The sequence below is a fragment of the Oncorhynchus clarkii genome, chromosome 24, assembly GCF_045791955.1.
Source record: "Oncorhynchus clarkii lewisi isolate Uvic-CL-2024 chromosome 24, UVic_Ocla_1.0, whole genome shotgun sequence".
Lineage (NCBI taxonomy): Eukaryota > Metazoa > Chordata > Actinopteri > Salmoniformes > Salmonidae > Oncorhynchus > Oncorhynchus clarkii.
In genome coordinates, this window is record NC_092170.1 from 8,383,648 (window position 1) to 8,398,371 (window position 14,724).

The window sequence follows — 14,724 nt, forward strand, 5'->3', positions numbered from 1 at the left end:
AAAGGGTGGCTACTTTTAAGAATCTCAAAGATAAATATATTTTGACTTCTAAAAACACTTTTTGGGTTACTACATGATTCCATATGTGTAATTTCATAGTTTTGATGTCTTCACTGTTATTCTACAATGTAGAAAATAGTACAAATAAATAAATAAAAATGAGTAGTTGTGTCCAAACTTTTGACTGGTACTGTACGTGTTTGGTCTCATTGGTTTTTCTCTCCTGTTATGTCCGTGTGCAGGTTTCCCTCTCAACGACCAGCTCTTCCAGTTGATCGTTTGCAGGTACAGTGACGAACAGGGCAACATGGACTTTGACAACTTCATTGGGTGCCTGGTCAGACTGGACGCCATGCGTCATAAATGACTCCTCCTCAATACTCCCCTCAGTCCGATTATGTTCTTGTTTTCAGACTATTTACTTTTCATTACACTTCAGTAATAGTGTTTTGTGCATTTTCAGGAGCCTTCAAGACTCTGGACAAAGATGATAATGGAAGGATCAAAGTCAACATCCAGGAGGTAAATTAGTTTTCACTATTTCCTCTATATTTAAATGGTGTGTTTAGGTTTAGGGACCATTTTTAAGATTAATGACTGGATATAGGCACTGAAATTAAACCTAAATAACCACACCACTTATTGTGTTTTGCTTTCTCTGCAGTGGCTTCAGTTGACCATGCACTCATAAAGCATCAGGGAAATCCTACAAAAAGACTGCCTTCATTTCTTCATTCGTCTCTCTCTCTCATTTAAAATATGTATTTCATATTACCATTGTTATTATTGTTTACAGATGTTCATACGTCATTCAGTTGTAAGATGGCGTCGATAGAGATGGCAGCTTCGCTTCAAGTCCTTGGGAAACTGTGCAGTATTTTTTTTGTTGCGTGTATTATTTATTACATTGTTAGCCCAGAAAACCTTAAGTGTTATTTCATACAGGTAGAAACTAAAACAGGAAGTGCCTGTGCCTAGGTCTATCCAACGCTGGTCTGACAATCGGATTCCACGCTTCAAGATTGCTGGGATATGTTACGGGTAGCCTCAGACAATAACTTTGACATATATGCTGACTCAGTGAGCGAGTTTATAAGGAAGTGTATAGGAGATGTTGTACCCACTGTGACTATTAAAACCTTCCCTAACCAGAAACCGTGGATTGATGGCAGCATTTGCGCAAAACTGAAAGCACATACTGCATTTAATTATGGCAAGGCACCTGGTAAAATGGCAGAATACAAACAGTGTAATTATTCCCTCTGTAAGTCAATCAAACAAGCAAAGAGTCAGCATAGATACAAAGTGGAGTCGCAATTCAACAGCTTAAACACGAGACATATGTAGCAGGGTCAACAGACAATCACGGATTACAAAAAGAAAACCAGCCCCGTCGCAGACATTGACATCTTGCTCCCAGACAAATTAAACAACTTCTTTGCAATCAATCCCTATCCCAGTCTGCTGTCCCCACATGCTTCAAGATGGTCACCATTGTTTCTGTTCCCAAGAAAGCAAAGGTAACTGAACTAAACAAATATCGCACTCACTTCTTCATGAAGTGATATCACCTCCACCCTACCTGTCACCCTACACCCACTCCAAATTGCTTACCGCCTCAATAGGTCCACAGATGATGCAATTGCCATCACACTGCACACTGCCCTATACCATCTGGACAAGAGGAATACCTATTTAAGAATGCTGTTCATTGACTACAGCTCAGCATTCAACACCATGTACCCTCCAAACTCATCATTAAGCTTGACACACTGGGTCTCGACCCCGCCCTGTGCAACTGAGTCCTGGACTTCCTGACGGGCCGCCCCCAGGTGGTGAAGGTAGGAAACAACATCTCCACTCCGCTGATCCTCAACACTGGGGTCCCAGAATGTTTACATATCTCGCATTACTCATCTCATATCTATATACTGTATACTGTATCCTTCACTATCTATTGCATCTTCACGGCTCTGTCACTGCTCATCCATATATTTTGCACGAATATATCCTCATCCCATTCCTTTACTAGATTGTGTGTATTGTTTGTTGTAGAATTTGTTAGACATTACCTGTTAGATACTGCTGCACTATCATTTCGCTACACTCACAGTAACATCTGCTAACCGTGTGTATGTGACCAATAAGATTTGATTTGAATGTTAATTAAATTCATCACTAGATGGCAGAATTGTAGCAACACAGGGAAAACACAAAACGACTTTCTCTCCAATAGGCCAAACTCAACTCCCTTTTTAGATTCCAAATATTTTAAAGTTTTGTGTTTTCCTTTTTTCCGGCAACACACTTTTGGTCAAACATTCCATACTGCTATGTAATGTAATGTAAGATATAAATTATAATGCTCAATATTGGCGTAATATTACCTAATACTTATTAAAGCTGTCATTTATTATAATTTAATAAAATAAATGTTCTGTCATATGTTTGTAAATAACTTTAATATTTCTGTTTTATTGTACTTATTTGATTGACTTCTACAAACCAAGTCAATAATAAAGCTGATTGTTATTCAGTTGTTCATCAGCACCACTCTTGACTTCCTCCTCTGCCGACTAATAGCAAATCTTGGCTGCCTGTTAACTTTATTTACACACTGCATGGGAAAAAGGAGAAGGACACTGAAGAACAGCGGCTGATGATTTGCACAGGTACCAGGGCCGTTTCCAGAGCAACGAGAGAACGGCTGTTCAAAAGGGCGTGATCGAAGAAGGAGGACTTGGAGCAGAGCCAAGAGAATTAGAGAGTCCCTTGTCGGTGTGTAAAGTCGTAGACAGAGCCACCAATTGGGTGAGCGGATGGTAATCGGGGCGTGTCATCGGACTTACCTCCGGGCAGAGCCGACTTGGAAGGAAGGAACAAAAACCTCCGAGATGATGCTGAGGGACCTTGTAGATCAATGAACAAACAGGTGACGGATGTTCCAGTTGATTGTTGGGCAAATTCGAGGCCAACACGACCTCTCATTTAAGTGAAAGGTAAGTTTAGAGGTGTGTTTAACTGTGTTTATCACTTTATAGACGTAGGCCTAAGTTTTGCTTGATTTTTATATTATAATATAGGCTATATGGAGGCTAAGCTTGACCCATCGCATTGACACTGTTTAGCTATTTATTTATAGCCTAAAATAGTCACAACAAAGTATGGCAAAATCTATTGTTTGATAAGTTTGATAAAGGGAAAATCATATAGAAAATCAAAAATATCAGTATCTAGTATTGATGTAAACAAACAGGCAGGTTACTTGATACTATGTAAACATTACAGTAATAGGTCTTTCACAAGACAATGTGCTGAATCCTCCCATGTCTTGTAGCTGCACACCGTCCTGTTATCAATGCTCTTCCTGAAAAAACAGGTTTTGATAACATAATATTCTCTTATTAGTGTTTTAGTATAGGGGGTAGATTATTAGTCTAGTGGAGATGTACAATGAATGGTATTTACTCATCAGTGGTAATTACTGTGGCATAGCATTTTCAATGCGCCCTCCACTGGCAGTCCTCTTCAGTGGGTAACCATGATCCATGATGTCAGAAAACAGGTCATGCTGTGACCAATCATCTCTGCCCTTTTCAGGGGCCATGCAGGTTGACATTTACAGCAGGTTAACGTTGGATGACTATATCGCTCTGAGCGTGTCGGCAAACACACATGTTGGCAAACAAACACACACGTTGTGATCAGAATCAGACACGGTATGATACTTTCACAAGTGTGTCAGCTGTTGAATTTGAGGGGAATCCAATATTCTGATACGTCCCTTCTGATAGGTTGTGCGCTTGGTTATGTAATGTTCATTGGCTATGCATCCATAGTTGTCACTCAGTTTATAGAGCATGGCTAGGGGTCTCCCTGGGTGTAGGTTACAGGAGGATGGTGGGTGGTGTGACATCTTGCACTTCATCAAGCAACTGTGCACTCATGGAAGATAATAATACACGCCACACCACCAATGAATCAGCCTTTTAAAAGGCATCAAAAGCGTGCCCTCCCCATGGTACCAATTTTCCCCATGGCTAAGCTATGAACCGGCGTGCTTGTCTCATTTCAATCCTTCTGTTGTAATTCATTGGTCAAACGTGTTATGAGAACACGCTAACTTTACACACTGTGCTGTTGTCTGTGCCCAATCATGTTTGTACCACGTTGTGCTGCTGCCATGTTGTGTTGCTACCATGTTGTTGTCATGTGTTGCTGCCGTGCTATGTTGTTGTCTTAGGTCTCTCTCTATATTTTTATTTTTAACCCCAGCCCCCGTCCCGCAGGAGGCATTTTGCCCTTTGATAGGCCGTCATTGTAAATAAGAATTTGATCTTAACTGACTTGTCTAGTTAAATAAGGTTAAATAAATCAAATAAAAAAAATAACTACCTCTGCTTGTCATATAACTGTGCTGCTTGCGACTGTGACTTTTCTTTTATATTCGTTATTTTCTTCTATTAAAGGCGTACAAAAACAGGCACGTTACACCCAATACGTCCCAGCTTATTTAATAGAGTATGTTCTGTGTCTGAAAGATAGGCAACCCCGTTATGTCTCCTTCATGAGTTGTGGAAATGGCTGTCATTACCATCAACGATGTGATGCGTAGGTGGTGCAGTAGGAGTGCAACGGGAAGCCTTTGGTTAAGATGTATTGTATGTCTCATCTGTCTATCTGGTACAGCAGATACCGTTCTCATTGAATCATGGCAGGAGACGGGGAATCTGCGTTGAGATAAAAGAGCTCTGGTTTTTCTTTGGCAATTAAGTTCTCAAAGTCTCATTCCAGGTGTGACTCCCCAGAAAACCAGCTTTTCCTGTGGGTCTCCTTATACAACAACTTCTAGCCGTCATCATATATACAGTACGTGTTGCAATCTTTGCACCCCTTCTTTCCAAGTTAAAACATACTGTTGTTAGTTCTGGTTGTCTCTTTTCTTTCCTTCGGTCTTTCTTCCTCCCCCACATCTCTCCCTCTTCTTCTCTCTCCATTTCTTTCTCTCCCTCTCCTCTTGCCTCTCAGCGTGTTGCCTGGGTGAGGCAGGTGGTGATTAATGGTAATTATAAGGATGCTGCTCCATGGTGCACTGTCAACTCCCTCACAACAGAATGGAAGGAGTGTAGGTGGGATGCATGTAGGTGTGAGGGTCTGAGGAACAAGAGAGGTTTTGTGAAATGAGCAGTAAATTATGTTCAGCAATGAATGGAATATGATCTGAAAGGATAGGCAATAGAGGCACAGGGTTGAGTGGGGATGGGAGGGGTGAGGAGAAAACAAGCAGGGTAGAAAATGCAGTAATCAAACTGACATGCCAGGTGAAAATGTTCAGGTTTTCAAAACTATGGGGCTCCAATTGCGCCCAACAGAAAGACTGTGTAGCCACAGGGTTGAACCAACAGACCATGTTGAAATCATGATTGATCCCATGGGTCCTTAATAGTACTGTTCCATGTCCCCGAGCTCACTCAAAGAGCAATGGGTAATTAGAGGGCAAATTTCATTCAGTTAACGGCATTCCCTTCCTGAGTCAATGTTAAACCACATTACTGGGTGTAAGTTTCTGGATAATACTGCCTAGATTTTCTATTTACTGCACTCTGTACTGTTGCACTATTTTCATTGTCTTAACCAGGACTGTTGTCAAAGCCACCTGATGCACTAGCCTTGCCTCTTGGGAAAGAGGCTACTGAGCAAACCAGATTGTGCTGTCCTCCCGCGGCTGCTGTAGATGTCAGGCAAGATGGCTGCCGACTCACCCGTGAGGACAGAGCAGGAGGAGCTGCAGAGGAGGGCCAACCAGGTGACAGATGAGGTACTGTCACATATCGTCTAAAGAGCACAAACTCATTTAACTTTGAAATATCAACAACAGAAGGTTCAGTTGAACTTTTAAGATCAATACACAATGTCCCCATAGCCGTTGGCTGTTGACCATTGGCCCCCACGATAAAGGGTAAATCATGCCTGGAGCTATAGAAAAGGTTACCTGCCATACCCGGGCATTGTTTTCAGAGTTGGAACATTCAGAGATTACACAGTGACATCACCCTAAGCCTCTCTGCCAGAGGGTTTCCCCTTGGGTAAAGGTTACATACTGCACGTCACAGCCATTTCCCAGTCCCATTACCTCAGCATCAGGAAATACCGTGGAGAAAGTCCCCAGCTATCTGTACAAACACATTCTTGGCACACAGACCACTGAAATGAGTCTGTTTGTTTATAGCCTAAGCCTTGTTGTGTGGAAATATAACAGGCCATTGGATCAGTACAGGATGTTTCAATCTCCATTGCGGTTCTATGAAAAACAGGGGAAGGGGCAGAATTCAATGAGATGATGTCACCGTGTGTCTTCTAAGATTGATTACCACTGGAAATAGTTTCACAGAGAGAATAGTGTTGTAATTTGTTTATTGTTCCATATTTGGGCAATACACATACTGTTGTACCTATAAAGACAGAGCCCTAAGACAGTGCAACATGTATAGTATTAAACATGACACACACGGAGTGATCTTGATTAGTGCCTTTCATCTGTGGAAGTGGACAGGTTTTCAGCCTCACCCTCAGGACTTGAAATGTTTTCCGTCCTGTATCTAAGGTAACTCAATCCTCTAATGGTGTCCTGTCTCTCTGTCCCTTCTCATCCAGTCCCTGGAGAGTACCCGTCGTATGATGCAGCTAGTAGAGGAGGTATGGGAGTCTCAGCACCTGCCACTCACTCTGCCTCTGTTGACCAAATCCCTAATAATGTCACGTCGTCGTCATTATAATCACATTATCGCTGGTTGATTTTTATTTATTTTTTTATGGGGGGGGGGGGGGGGGGGCTGCCTATTGATAATGAACTACATTTTAACTGAAGAGTCTTCATTTGATTCAGTTGAAATGCAAAATCATGAACAGCAACATTATGGTGAATCTAATGCCATTTCTGGTCTCAACAGAGCAAAGATTCAGGAATCCGGGCCCTGGTCATGCTGGACGAACAAGGAGGTAATGGAATGGACGTTATAGAATCGTTTTCTCTCATTGGAAGATGTGGACATAACATCAAGGTCAATCGTACAACAGCAACCTTAGATGGTCCTTGTTCTTGTATATATATCCATAAGTGAGTGCTCATGTTTTTGTCAGTATACTAGATGTGTGTAAGCTATGTGTGTGTTTGCTTTTGTGTGTATGTACTGTATGTGTGTGTTCCCTTTTGTGTCTCTCCTATCCACCCTGCTCATGCTCCCCACCATCCCCATATGGGCAGAGCAACTGGACCGCATCGATGAGGGAATGGATCAAATCAACAATGATATGAAAGAGGCTGAGAAAAACCTAACAGACATGGCCAAATGTTGTGTCCTGTGCATCTGGTCCCGCATCAAGTAGGTCTGGCCTGCTCTGAGGACATCTGTCATCTGTGTGTCACCTGAGTGCCCGCCAGGCCAACCCGGCAACTAGACCGCCTGTCTGTCTGTCCATCCATCCATCCATCCGGCCTCTGCTCCAGGCCATGATTTATTTTGTTTTGTGTTTTGCTCCATTGTGAGATTGGGTGACTAGAAGTCTGCACCACAGTTAACCACAGGAAAATGATGGTCATGTCCCAAAATATGTGTGTTTTACAAACGGTACATCTTCTACCCACACAATACCAGGCATTTTATGGACTTGTGCAGACCATTATTAAATCATTTGTGTCCTGTTCTCAGTTTTGGGGTTTTCACCATATTTGCTCAATTGTATTATATCTGACCGCCGGCTCTTGTCAGTTGGGGGCTTTGGTGATAGAACAGTTTTGTGTTATATTACGTTCTCCCTCATTCTCCCGACTTTCCTCCACCTCTCCCATTCCCTCACGTTTTGCGTTGTCCAGAGCAACTGGAGCGGATTGAGGAGGGCCTGGACCAGATCAACTCGGATATGAAGGAGGCTGAGAAGAACCTCACAGACCTGGGCCAATGCTGCGGTCTGTGCTCCTGTGATAAGTAGGTGTTGGCAGGTGGGAGGGGTCATGAGTGTCAAGAGCAGATTGGGAATCCATGGTTCCTTCCTCAAGTATTAATGCGCATGTTAGTGTGCCAGTCTTTACACTTTGTTTGCCAGTTTCCACACATCAGACTCCTACTCGCTTTCCTTCCTCAACATGCCAGGGCTTAGGTCAGGAGTTTGTTTATTTCATGCAGGTGACACTTTGTTGTACTCCGAGTTAACACAATGTACTGTGATATGAAGCTCTGTGTGATGTGCTCTATCCTGTCTGGCTCTGCCTCTGCATAGGCTAAAGGACTTTGAGGAGAGTGGGGCCTATAAGAAGGTGTGGGGGAACAACCAGGATGGGGTGGTGTCCGGCCAGCCGTCCTCACGCGTGGTGGATGAGAGAGAGCAGATGATCATGAGCGGAGGCTACATACGCAAGTAATAATGGTCAATGGCATGACGAACCCAATAGCAAGGCAACAAATCCCAACCAATGGAATATACTCAAAGACGTGCTCGTGCCCTCACAATTCCTAAGAGAACGACAGCTTATTATTGTTGTGCACACACAGTAGGCATATCACACCATTATGGATATGGGCTAATAATACCTGGGTTTCTTTGCATAGAAAAGTCTAGGGCCACCTAAGCCTTTTTTGGGACGCTAATTCCGTTTAAAAAAGTAATCTAGACAAAAACAATGAATTCAGGAGTATTCATTTTTTTGTAATGTTTGAGCATAAGAACACAAAAATGCTTTAAATCTGCTTTAAATCTGCTAAATTTCTCTCAAGTCCACTGAAAAATGTGGAGAATCGCTGGAGAGTGGCTTTAAAACACCAAAATCCTTTCCGCCACAAAGATAGCCTAACAACAATTCTTGCTCAGGGCCTTGACCGATCGGCTGACCACACACCCATTGCCATGCCCCACCATACCCACCACCAAAGCCCCTTTTTGATGCAGAAAAAACCCTGAACTGTCTGCCTGCAGTCTGCACATATTGATTTGGTTTACAAATATTTTAGGATGAATCTGGCCATTGCATTGATTTGAGATAATCCAGCTATGCCCAAAACATCTCTAAAACTACTACTTGCTCATTTTACTGTATAGCTTCAATGACTATGTACATAACAGAGGCTGTGTGTGGCAGCCAGGGGATATTTACTCTTGTGTATAACACATTGACATGTAGAACCAATCACTGGTCATGTTTTGTAGGAGCACCTGGCCAAACAGAGGACATTTATAAAAACCTAGCACACCTCCCTGGATGCAGGGAGAATACTCCTTGCAAAAACAACAATGTACTGTAAACTTTTGTTAAATGTACAAACTGATGACTGCAAATTATACATTCTGTTGATGTGTTTTCTCTTTATCTCTGTCTGTCTGTCTGTCTGTCTGTCTGTGTCTGTCTGTCTGTCTAACAGGGTGACAAATGATGCATGTGAGGATGAGATGGAGGAGAATCTGGGACATGTAGGCAGCATCATAGGCAACCTGAAGAGCATGGCACTGGACATGGGCAATGAGATCGACACGCAGAATGTCCAGATTAACCGCATTCAGGGCAAGGTCAGTCCTATAGTACCTGCCATACAGCCATTTTTTCAATAACAATAGATGACCAATTCTGTATTGAACATTAATCTAATGTGTTGTTTTTACAGGCCATCCACAATGTATACCGCATTGATGCTGCCAATCAGAAAGCTAACAATCTAATGAAAAGATAAAGAGGAAGATTGTCCTTCTCTGCTGTGTGATCTTATCTACTCCCTGTCTGTCTTTCTGTGCCAATATGCGTCCAGTGACCATCCACCCACATAGAAAACCTGCCAAATGATTGTGTATGCCGTATCATAAATCCGGAGCAGCAGGGTACACATCATTATTCATACCTGGCTCTAGATTGACCCTAGCCTGTTTGCCAGTCTCTGCCACATGACGAAGAGTGCAAGGAGTGGAATGCTACCGAGACTTGTACCCAGATAGCCTGGAGACCACACTGCTGCCATCTGTTGGCTAGATTGTTTTCTGAAAACTAGAAGCACACCCTCTCCGCTCTTTCACCATCCTCCGCTATCCTTCCTCCTTCGATGCAGAATGGACCACCAGTGGAATTGGGTTGCTATGCTTGTTGTCACCAGGAAGACTAAAGTAAATAGGAAAGGAATCAACATTCGGTGTCTGCTTTGCTTTTAACACGTGAATGAGGTTTGCCTGTCAATGATGACTATAGTTTTTAAAATGCACTTTATAACTCAGTTTTCGTTTTTATTTATTTAACTCAACAGTTGCATGACGGTAAACATATTCTCCCATGTAGGCTGTGTTGAGATTGTGAACTGGATTTAACATCTACATGTGTCTAGCAATTGATATGTTTTAGTTTTGATTAGACTATATTAGCGCTTCAATATAGCTGATGTCAAACTTGGTTTCTATCACACAATTTCCTAATTGTCATAACATCAAGTAGACTCACACCCCCCTCCCCCTATTACATCCCTCTGATGTTGTGGTGTTCAACTATATAATTTTGTATACAAGATAAATATGGACTTCTATTGTAATTCTGTATATAAAATATTAAAATGCATAATTATTTATGTTAACACAGATATGTTTTTGTTACATAGCTAGCTACGGTTAATTTGAGAGTAAAGAAACCAGATTACATAGACCGCGTGGCCTAATGGATAAGGCGTCTGACTTCGAATCAGAAGATTGAGGGTTCGAGTCCCTTCGTGGTCGTTTAATTTCTTAAGTCTTATTTATTGAAACAGGTTCCCAATGTGATTACATGGTTCTTGTAGCCCAGGAAAGGAAGTATCTCTGACATATAACACATACTTTGTTTTAGATTGACTAGTATACGATTTCCGCTCCTGTACGCTATTTTCTTATAATTAAGTAGCCTAGTATTGAAAGCCTTCGTGTGTTTTAGTAGCAACATGACTTGGTTGAGAAATGTCGCCACGGGTTGTGTACTCGTTCAACCCATGAATGTGCGTTATTCCGTAACAACTGTAGCAGTGATTGATGCACGTTGAACTGTAATGTGGCCATTCCTGGCGTCATACCACATTCCTATTCTGGTAAGAGTTCGTACATGTTGCGCTCGTGGCCGCCGTGGGTCATGGAAAAAGCGCGATCAGAGTCTGCGCAACTCAGCATTCTTCTCGTCGTCTGTGCGAAGTTTATGAAGCTACACTGCAAGAGGAGGAAAAAAAACAAACATTCGTCAATATTGGTAATTCCTGCTACATCCAATGAAACACAACTTCACACTTGTTATTGTTAATTACTAAGCTAGTTAAAGTTATAAATATATATAAACAATCTGCAAACAAACGCGGACGACCTAGCTAGCCAGCCAACGTTAGCTAGCTAGCGACCGACATTAGCCAACGTTCCTTCAAAATGTTAGCTACTATAGTTAGGTAGAATGCATAAAACGCTCGCAATTGTCTTATCAGTTTATCTATAACACATTGGTAAAGATCTGCGTTCGTTTTCTAATTTGTATTTTGTCCCCTTCGTTGCATGGCAGGATGCACGTTTAACGTGGTTGGAAACACTGGCCTTCGACGTTGTTCCGCAAAACATCAAAGCAAAATAGCTAACGTTACTGTAGCTGGTTAGAAGGGGGCTCAACAAAGAACCAGGAAGCATAATGCTGATTGGCCTAGCAAGAGAGTGTGAGATTGAAGCTACTAATTATACAAATGGTTCATTTAAAGACAAATAGACACATTTATTTCCCATGCAGAGTTGTATTTTTTTTATTTTTTTTTTACAATGAACTGTTGTCAGGTATTCTCGTCAATAGTATATCATGGTGTCCTCACTACTGAAATGTATGCCTAGCATAATTTTTTTTTTTAATAAAGTGATTGATTCATTGCAGAAGTATTGTTTTAGGCACGGATCCCTGGAATACCTGTTGATTATGGCATATTCGTTTCCCACATAATAAAATCTCCCCCAAACACATCTATATATGACATTTAGCAGATGCTTTTATCCTTTGCAACTTACAGTCATGCGTGCATACATTTTTACAAAGGCATGGTCCTGGGAATCAAACCCACAACCCTAGTGTTGCAAGCACCATGCTCTACCAACTGAGCTACATGGTCTTTTATAACCATAACGTCTTTACACAGCGATTCCTATCAGTGGAGTGCAGTGTGGTTTACATTTTGTTCTCCTGCAGGCTGGCAGTGCCAGGGGTGGTGCCCTCACAGGTATAGGTGGCTATCTCTTGTGCGTGTAAACAAGCCTAGGGGTGCAACATGAATTTCAAATTCACCTATAGCGAAATAGAGGAACTTGGGGGCAACTTGCCCATGAAGAAAAGGAAGTCGCGCTTCACCTTCGATGAAGTCCATCTGCTGCTGTCTGAGGTCAAAAGAAACAGGCACATCCTTGTAAGTAAGTACCTCCACTTAGTGTGTACTGTGTGCTTGAAGCACTTAATAGACATATGTTCACTTTGCATTTGTTTGTCTCTTTTATTCTCTGCTTGCCTTTTATTCATCGGAGTGCTATTATCTGCATTTTTCACCGCCACAGGCAAGTTCAACCAAGGCGCCTCGTCAGACCTGAGGAAGCGGACATGGGCGGACATCGCGATTTGCATCAACAAAATCAGCGAGTGCCAACGGGAGGTCATGGAGATCGTCAAGAAGTGGGCGGACCTAAAGTGTGACGCCAAGCGCAGAATGGTGGCCATGCGAGGGCCTAATGGTGTCCGTATCTCCCAGAACCTGTCGCCGGTGGAGAAAATGGTGCACGAAATACTAGCCATGTCCCCTCCGAACAAGGCCACCATGGGCAGTATGAATCATGAACCTGAGGAGAATGACTTTGGTGACATGTCAGAGATGTCGACTCGCTCCTCTGGCACCTCTAATGGTATGGCTGGCCTTCATCATATGGGTATGCCTGGCACCAGCCCCCACGCCATAGGCTCGTCTATGTCACCTTTCTCAACTCGAGATAAAGATATTGGCATGTTTTCTCGGATGCCATTTGGCCGTGAGTCTTTCCTATATTCAGAACAACATTTCTCCTCTTCACACTCAATACAATATGTTGTATTGATTTTTATTATCTCCCTTGTCATATTATTTATTTATTTTTTGTCCTTTTAGGCGATCCTTCTCAGTCGTCTCATGATTTTTCATTCATGACACCAGTCGATGAAGGTAACTCTTTTCTCTCTCGCTTTATTGTTGGTAAATGTGTTTGCACCCATGTTTCTGTGTGTATCACATTGTGTATTACCCATAGACAACAGTCTGGGATTTGAGGACCTAGAAGAGGAGCCGCGGCACATGGGCTCCTTCCGCCCCCCTGCTGAGCGTCGTCGCACCTACTCCAGATTCGTCGCCGCTTCCACCGCTGTGTCTTCCTCCATGGCTACTTCCTCATCCTCCCTCCCAGCTCCCTCCTCTTCCTTTCTCCCTGCTCCTCCCTCCTCTTCTACCTCTCCAGGGTCAGTCATGGGACAGGGGGCAATCCGGAAGCAGCTAGCCAACAGTGCCTCCCTCAGTCTCAAGGAGCAGCAGGCCACTACTGCCCTGCTAGGGGCCGTGTCGGGGTCTCTGGGGGCCCTTGCCCAGTCCGTGCAACAGCTGGTGGAGTCGCAGCAGGAGTTTGTACGCGACTCCCTGGAGATGCAGCGAGAGACTGTGAGTGTCCTGCGAGACTTCTCCACCAATGCCCTGGCTCTCCTGCGGGACAAGGTCAACGGCCACCCGCCTTCTTAACTCCCAGTTCACCTACAGAACCCAACACAACATACACACGAACCCTACCTGTGAAGTGCTTGCCTGTGGACTGAGATCATGTCATTAATACTGTTTGCAGATTCACATTGAGAATGAGTATGCTGCCACTAGTATAGAGTACTGAATAGCAGGAAGCCAAAATAAAATTATGAATATCTTTATATACTGGAGATGAGCTTTCTAACTAGTGACTGTTTTGTGAAACTTTTGATGATAAAGAGATCCATGTGTCATGGTTCCAGAACTATGGTAAATCACTTTTTTTTTACTGAATGGAACAAGAGTGGACATTGCAAGGATGTCTGTCAAAGAAAAACTTGTGCAATACTCTAAAAATGATTTTTGAGGGTAAGCAAACTGTTTATCTGAGCCTGTTTTGTTTTACATGGTCTCATTTGTAGGTTTCCTCTAACAAGTATGCAAAGACTGGTCATCCAAACACTTCAAGCATAACCAGCCACATTTCTAGATTCATTTGGGTCAAATCGATTAGATTACACACACAAAAAAAAGAGCAGCACATACATGTGGAAAGTATGAATGAGTTTTCGTCTGCCAACCTCTCATTACTATCCAACGGTTAGGTGGTTTGGTTTTTAAACTGGCAATAAATCCCACTACAACTACGAGACGACTAAATAGAAACTGGCCATATTTGTAGCATTTGCACTTCAATTTAATGTATTTTCATTTTGTATTGAGTTTAAATTATATTGACTGTCCAACTTTTTAGGAAAGTTTTGAGAATGTTTTAGATATATTTTGTCAATGCTGAAGAAATGTTTTTATGAAAAGTAACCTTTTCACTGAACTTCAATTAACTTTTGTTTTTCCAGACTGAATGATTTTTAAAACATTCTCTAGACTACTGTACTGTAACATGTAATATGTGACTCCTTCAACCAAATCTTAAGAATAAAACAACCTGTTTTGAACTTAT

The 14,724-nt window shown here is 42.4% G+C and overlaps 2 protein-coding genes and 1 non-coding gene across 5 annotated transcripts; all 3 read left to right on the forward strand.

Moving 5' to 3' along the window:
* Positions 1–2,899: 2,899 nt before the first annotated feature.
* Positions 2,900–10,601, forward strand: LOC139382785 (synaptosomal-associated protein 25-like). The gene is made up of 9 exons (XM_071126932.1): positions 2,900–2,999; positions 4,795–4,869; positions 5,639–5,818; positions 6,655–6,696; positions 6,951–6,999; positions 7,874–7,985; positions 8,278–8,415; positions 9,414–9,558; positions 9,654–10,601. Exons 3-9 carry the CDS (start codon positions 5,735–5,737, stop codon positions 9,717–9,719), a joined length of 636 nt encoding a protein of 211 aa, XP_070983033.1. The 5' UTR covers positions 2,900–2,999; positions 4,795–4,869; positions 5,639–5,734; the 3' UTR covers positions 9,720–10,601.
* On the forward strand, positions 9,945–14,723 carry LOC139382783 (uncharacterized). 3 transcript variants are annotated; one of them, XM_071126931.1, is made up of 5 exons: positions 9,945–10,143; positions 12,206–12,423; positions 12,565–13,029; positions 13,146–13,199; positions 13,285–14,723. In XM_071126931.1, the coding sequence occupies exons 2-5, from the start codon at positions 12,285–12,287 to the stop codon at positions 13,761–13,763; spliced, it is 1,137 nt and encodes a 378-aa protein (XP_070983032.1). In that variant the 5' UTR covers positions 9,945–10,143; positions 12,206–12,284; the 3' UTR covers positions 13,764–14,723. The 3 variants fall into 3 exon arrangements, with proteins under 3 accessions (XP_070983032.1, XP_070983030.1, XP_070983031.1); XM_071126929.1 differs by lacking the exon at positions 9,945–10,143 and adding an exon at positions 11,089–11,239; XM_071126930.1 differs by lacking the exon at positions 9,945–10,143 and having other exon boundaries at positions 12,180–12,423.
* trnar-ucg (transfer RNA arginine (anticodon UCG)) lies at positions 10,668–10,740 on the forward strand. The gene has a single exon. It is a non-coding gene; the product is annotated as a tRNA-Arg (tRNA).
* Position 14,724: the final 1 nt, after the last annotated feature.

Excerpts from the sequence above, each read along its gene's own strand:
- LOC139382785 (XM_071126932.1), top strand. The coding sequence starts at position 5,735 with ATGTCAGGCAAGATGGCTGCCGACTCACCCGTGAGGACAGAGCAGGAG. Across the intron at positions 6,697-6,950 it reads TGATGCAGCTAGTAGAGGAG|AGCAAAGATTCAGGAATCCG; the intron begins GTATGGGAGTCT and ends TGGTCTCAACAG. Across the intron at positions 7,000-7,873 it reads CATGCTGGACGAACAAGGAG|AGCAACTGGAGCGGATTGAG; the intron begins GTAATGGAATGG and ends TGCGTTGTCCAG.
- LOC139382783 (XM_071126931.1), top strand. The coding sequence starts at position 12,285 with ATGAATTTCAAATTCACCTATAGCGAAATAGAGGAACTTGGGGGCAAC. Across the intron at positions 12,424-12,564 it reads AAACAGGCACATCCTTGTAA|GCAAGTTCAACCAAGGCGCC; the intron begins GTAAGTACCTCC and ends TCACCGCCACAG. Across the intron at positions 13,030-13,145 it reads TTCTCGGATGCCATTTGGCC|GCGATCCTTCTCAGTCGTCT; the intron begins GTGAGTCTTTCC and ends TTGTCCTTTTAG.